Here is a 5,491-nt window from a genome sequence, read left to right as displayed (position 1 = left end):
TTCTTTCTCTTTCTCGTATTTTCTTTATGATCAAACAGTCATCTGTTGTTTCAATGAGATAATTTAAAAAAATAAATTAATTTTAATACAAATTCAAATTTATTAATGTATATTACACAAAAGCCATCCATTTTTATTCAACTATCCATGTAACAAGATCTTTTCCCACATCATTATTATAGAGTTTAAAACAAAGGGAGGAAATGGGTAACAATGAGAATTTCCTTGTCTCCGTATATCTTCTAGGGCCTCTTAGGATTCTTCATCTCTCTCCCTTTTTTTTTCTCTTTTGTTTTCTTATATCCCTTTATTTTAATCTTAGTCTCTATCGCTATTCACTTTGTTTCTACTTTCTCATCTCCCTCCCTACTTCACACTCTCCATTTACCATCTCACTATGAGCTTTTTTTTTTATTTCTTTCATTATGCCCTTAACTTAGAAAACCAAAAGCTCTAAACCTTTTCTTTTTTATGTTCTCGACTCTCTATTCTATTTTCTATCTCTCGAAAATCAAAACCGCCACTACCTTTTTCTTTTCCCTCAAACTTTTTTTGTGCTAAAGACAAACCTAATCACCCAAGAAATCTTGTTTTATTAGCATCTCCAACAATTGTAAATAAACTCCTTTGTCCACTCTCCTTTCGTGGTGAACCCTCATAATTTCCCCATTTTTTGCCTTCTCAATATTCTAAGAGCAAATGATAGTTAGTGAGGAGCAAAATAAGGAAAATATGGAGTGTTTTGGTTTTTTTAATATTTAATTTCTTACATTTCAAGAGAAAGAAGAAAGAAGAAGAAATAGTTGTAAGTGTACCAACCACAATCAAAACAATTCTAAAATTAGATGCTCGCTCGGAAAAGTCGACTATCACGTAAATGTTTATCTAACTATGTTAATCACGTCATTAATAATAAAGATCTATTCAAAATAAAATTTGAAACTACAAATTGTATTTAAACTAAAAAATACTACAAAAACCAATTTGAACAATTCAAAATAATATAAAAACTTCTAGAGTGTACATATCCCAATATTGCTGTGTGGAGGCATAGAACCCTTAAATGATCCTAAACAAATTTTCTTATTTTACAAAGTCCCCCTCCAAATCTTTTGCAGTATATTGCCATAAAAAAAAATTTCAAAAAAGACAAACACATAATATACATTTCATTTTACGAATGGCAAAGTATGGATGTAAAATGACAGACTGATAAGAAGTGGTCAGAAAGAAAAGTGAGTAGTTATTTTAACCTCTTGGCCCAAAATGGCAAAATGCTCCTGGATTGGAGTGTCCATCTTTCCAGGTTCACTCCCTTCCTAGTCTTGGGTATCCCCCAAGTATTGGGCAATTACCCAAAAATAAAAGAGAGAAAGAAAAGAGCTCTTTGTCTTGCCATATCATCAAATATATATATATATATATATATTTATATAAAGAGATTTTTTTTTGTACTCTAAACCATTCCCCACCAATGATTTTACACTACAAACAAGGAGCAAATTCCTGCAGCTGCAGAACAGAAATTCAGTGTATCAACAACAATTTCATATTCAAGTAGATTAGGACAGAAATGCCAATGCTATATTTGGTCACCTCTCAGGCTTATCCACATATGAAAAGCAGACTCATTCATTTATCAGTTAATATTATCCAGTAAAACCATGGAGAACAACCATTTAAAGAATGCCACCCCTCAGCGCAAGCACAAGGTGAAGCACAGAACCACCCTCAATATTATAGTCACGAGCAGTCTTGTCATCTGCAAGCTGTTTCCCCGCATAAATAAGCCTGATAATGAAATAAATAAGATCATATTGTTCCAAGCATAGCCGCCAAATCCACCATCTTCAGATTTGCTTTTAACATATCAATCTTAAGCCACAACTCTAACCAATTTGTATTTCAATAAAGCTATTTGAACGACGTAAAAGAAAACTCAGGAAAGAATCAAGTGATGAATGATCACCAGAGAAACTTAACAACCTTAACAAATGATCACATCACAAAAGTGGTGGCCAGAGAAGATCACCAGAGAAACTTAAAAGAAAAGAAAAAACAAATGAATCAAGTCATCCCCAAAACAACGAATAATTTGGGATTCATATCTGACATATATAAACAAATAACATTTATTTCAATAAGTTAACAACCATAGCCTTGATTTCAATAAGTTAACACAATGAACCTCCCGCATTCAAGAAAGAAAATCACATTGCAAAAGAATGCAATTAACTTATCTAGCAAGTCAGGAACAATAAGATATATATTTATTTTGGGGTCACAGAACAAATGTCTTTGGACCACTGATATATAGTAAGTTAAAACACCTTTGTGCTGATTTAAAAATTGGTCGTTACTTGGATGAAGAAACTTCTTGTATAGAACCTGCCATATTTTGATTAAAACAATAATATATAAGTAAATATTTTCTCTGTACCAATTCACTAGCAGTTTGTTACACTCAAATCCGGTCCAATTACCATTTCATTCACACACTAATTTACTAGACTAATCTTGATTGGTAAAATTGGATTATAATTTTAAGTTTGAACCACTTCCTCTGCAACTTTAAGTTCTTAAAAGATTGATTTCCAATTCCCCTTTTGGAAAGTAAGAGTTGAAATTAACCTTCAAACAATTCAAGATGGGAATGAAAGTGAAGCAAATATAAAAAATCATCATGCAACTCCACATATTAAGTGAAGGAATAAGGTAAAAATCAGAATGGAAATTGAACCAAAAATACCAAATGGTTAGGGAGAGTACACATTTTTTTATGCTTAAAGCTGCTTATAAACACCCAATAAGCGACCTACTAATTAGATTACCAAGAGAGTAGGTGACTGAGCTACTTTTAAGCAAAGCAATCACCCTCTTCGAAATGCAAAATAAAAACAAAGAAAAAACTAATTAAGATAGGATATCAAGATTATGAGCTACAACGAAAAAGTACCTTTGTTGCACTGGAGGAATCCCTTCCTTCTCCTCAACACGCTCTTTGATTCGATCAATGGTATCAGTTGGCTCAATATCAATTTCAATTTCTTTCCCAGTGAGAGTCTTAACCTTGATCATGGTTCCTCCTCTGAGCCTCAAGACAAGATGGAGAGTAGACTCCTTCTGAATGTTGTAATCTGCAAGTGTTCGACCATCTTCCAATTGTTTCCCAGCAAATATCAACCTCTGTTGGTCAGGAGGAATTCCTTCCTTGTCCTGTAACAAGTAAATTAATAGTTAGCCAACAAATAGTAGTGATTACAAATCAGGCATTTTTGGTAGTATTAGGAATTTTTTTAATGGTTTAAATGCTTTTAAGATTCTTAGTTTCTAGTTCTAATTCTATTACGATTAAATTAGTCTCTACAGTTACTCTCGTAATTTCTTCATGAGATACAATGACTACGAAAATTTGCAGCGACTTATGCTTTATAAGTTTGTAATGCAACCAAACATTAGGGACAAGTGCTTAACAAATCCTATTCTTAAAATGAAATCTCTGAGACACCCTGATTATTATATCTAGGTAACCAGACTATCACTAATTTGTCCTACATCATAAAGATGGAAATTCCAAAATGTAAAGGCTTTGTCAATAGCCACTATGCCTCCTAAGAGGAGCAAACACAAGGAAACATCATTCTTTTGTCACTAATTTGTCCTACATCATAAAGATGGAAATTCCAAAATGTAAAAAGGTTTTGTCAATAGCCACTATGCCTCCTAAGAGGAGCAAACACAAGGAAACATAATTTTTTTTTTAAAAAAAAGGGGCATTTAAATCAAGTTGTCAATTGACAGCTTGTTAAGGCCAGAGGAGATAAAGTTAGGAGCTGAGATCAAATCCTGTTTATCAGGTTTTAAAGGGGGTAAGATGGGAACTGGGTCCGCTAGTCCTGTATAACCCCCTCCAAATCCTAAATTATTCAAACCCCAATTGGGGGATGAGAAGGTTCCATAATTTGTTCGATTCTTCCCTAATTTCCCTTCACTCTATAAACTAACTTAACAACTATTTTTTCTCCTCCTTCACATGTTAGAGCTTTTCCATCTACCCCTAAGCTTATAACTGTCCTATTTCAATTATTTTCCACCTTTTAAGTAAAACCAGTTTTTTTCGTTATTCTACTTTCTTCCAATGTTGAATGATTGCTTTGTTATGACACATGATTGTCTTTTATTTACCACATTATACAAGACTACAGATTATACTTTTGATGCTAATTGTAATATTAAAAAAATTAAATAATAAATTGTTGAATTTATTGAAATTTTAATCACCAAAGCTTCAAAACAATTTTTTATTTTTTCCCTTGATAGACCATGTGGATGGCTACAATTAATAATTCCCAAAAATATTGAAATAAATCATAGAATTAAATTTAAAAAAAATTATAGTGGAAAACCCCCTCGAACAGCCAGCTAGCACAAAAGCTCATTTTGGATGCTTTCTTCTATTTTCTTCCAAATAGGTACTGTCTGCTGACATAAAATCCAGTTATAGCGAAAGAATAAGCTTTGAATTATAATCCATTTACATACAAGATGCTAAAATCGGAGCTGTAACCATAATCGGCATCTACAATTTCGATATAAACATATCTGTTTTTTGCATTTAAAAAACAATGAACTCCTTCTAGAATGACAATTTTTTATACACAACTTATAGTTACTTTAATCCTACCAGTACACCTTACATTACTTTAATCCTTAAGCAAATAGCTCGCATGGTAGTACGCCACCCAAGAAAGCTCCAGCACAACAGTGACATGATAAGTTTTCTATCGGCTTTTACTTTCATTGCCTCGCATATATTGCTAGAAAGAATCCTGACAAATAAGCAACACGAGAATAGAAAAACCAATTTTGACGCAAACCCTAAGCCCCAATTCGACGTGAAAGTATATTTACCATAACTCAGAAATGAAAAATTAAAATATAAAAGAACTCTCTCTCTAAAGCAATCAACTAAAACAAATTAGAGAAACTAGTTTCCATCGAAACAAGCACATCCGATTAATCAAAACTCATCAAAAAACTGGGAAAAAATTAATAGCAAGAAAGTAAAAAAAAAAAAAAAAAAAAGACCACCTGAATCTTGGCCTTGACATTATCAACGGTGTCACTGCTCTCGACCTCGAGAGTGATGGTCTTTCCTGTCAGAGTTTTGACAAAGATCTGCATCTTGTTCGTGAAGAGAAGAGGAGGAAGCAGTAGAGAAAATTAATGAGGGGGGATTCTAAGTTTACCAGAGTTTTTTCACGTGATGATACGAAACGCCGTTCGGGTGCTTATATATATATATATGTACATTTAAAATAATAATAAATAAATATTTTGAATTATTAAAAACTTGTTTGGTTACGGGAATAGCACTAACCGAATCTCGGCTTTTTCTTTAATGGGACCCAAAGCTATTCCTGATTTGCGTTGGAAATAAAAAGATATTTTTCTAAATTTCAATAAATTTTTAGATTATAATCTCCAATGG

The 5,491-nt window shown here is 32.6% G+C and overlaps 1 protein-coding gene across 1 annotated transcript; it reads right to left on the bottom strand.

The window, feature by feature from the left end:
• Positions 1-1,526: 1,526 nt before the first annotated feature.
• LOC148266121 (ubiquitin-NEDD8-like protein RUB2) lies at positions 1,527-5,282 on the bottom strand. Its single transcript, XM_088221124.1, has 3 exons — positions 5,092-5,282; positions 2,957-3,216; positions 1,527-1,791 (listed from the first exon to the last, which is right to left on the bottom strand). Exons 1-3 carry the CDS (start codon positions 5,182-5,184, stop codon positions 1,680-1,682), a joined length of 465 nt encoding a protein of 154 aa, XP_088077250.1. The 5' UTR covers positions 5,185-5,282; the 3' UTR covers positions 1,527-1,679.
• Positions 5,283-5,491: the final 209 nt, after the last annotated feature.

Source organism: Carica papaya, chromosome 5, assembly GCF_054855325.1.
Source record: "Carica papaya isolate Zhongbai chromosome 5, ASM5485532v1, whole genome shotgun sequence".
Classification (NCBI taxonomy): domain Eukaryota; kingdom Viridiplantae; phylum Streptophyta; class Magnoliopsida; order Brassicales; family Caricaceae; genus Carica; species Carica papaya.
The sequence above is the reverse complement of the archived record's forward strand: the minus strand, read 5'-3'. Positions and strand labels throughout refer to the sequence as shown.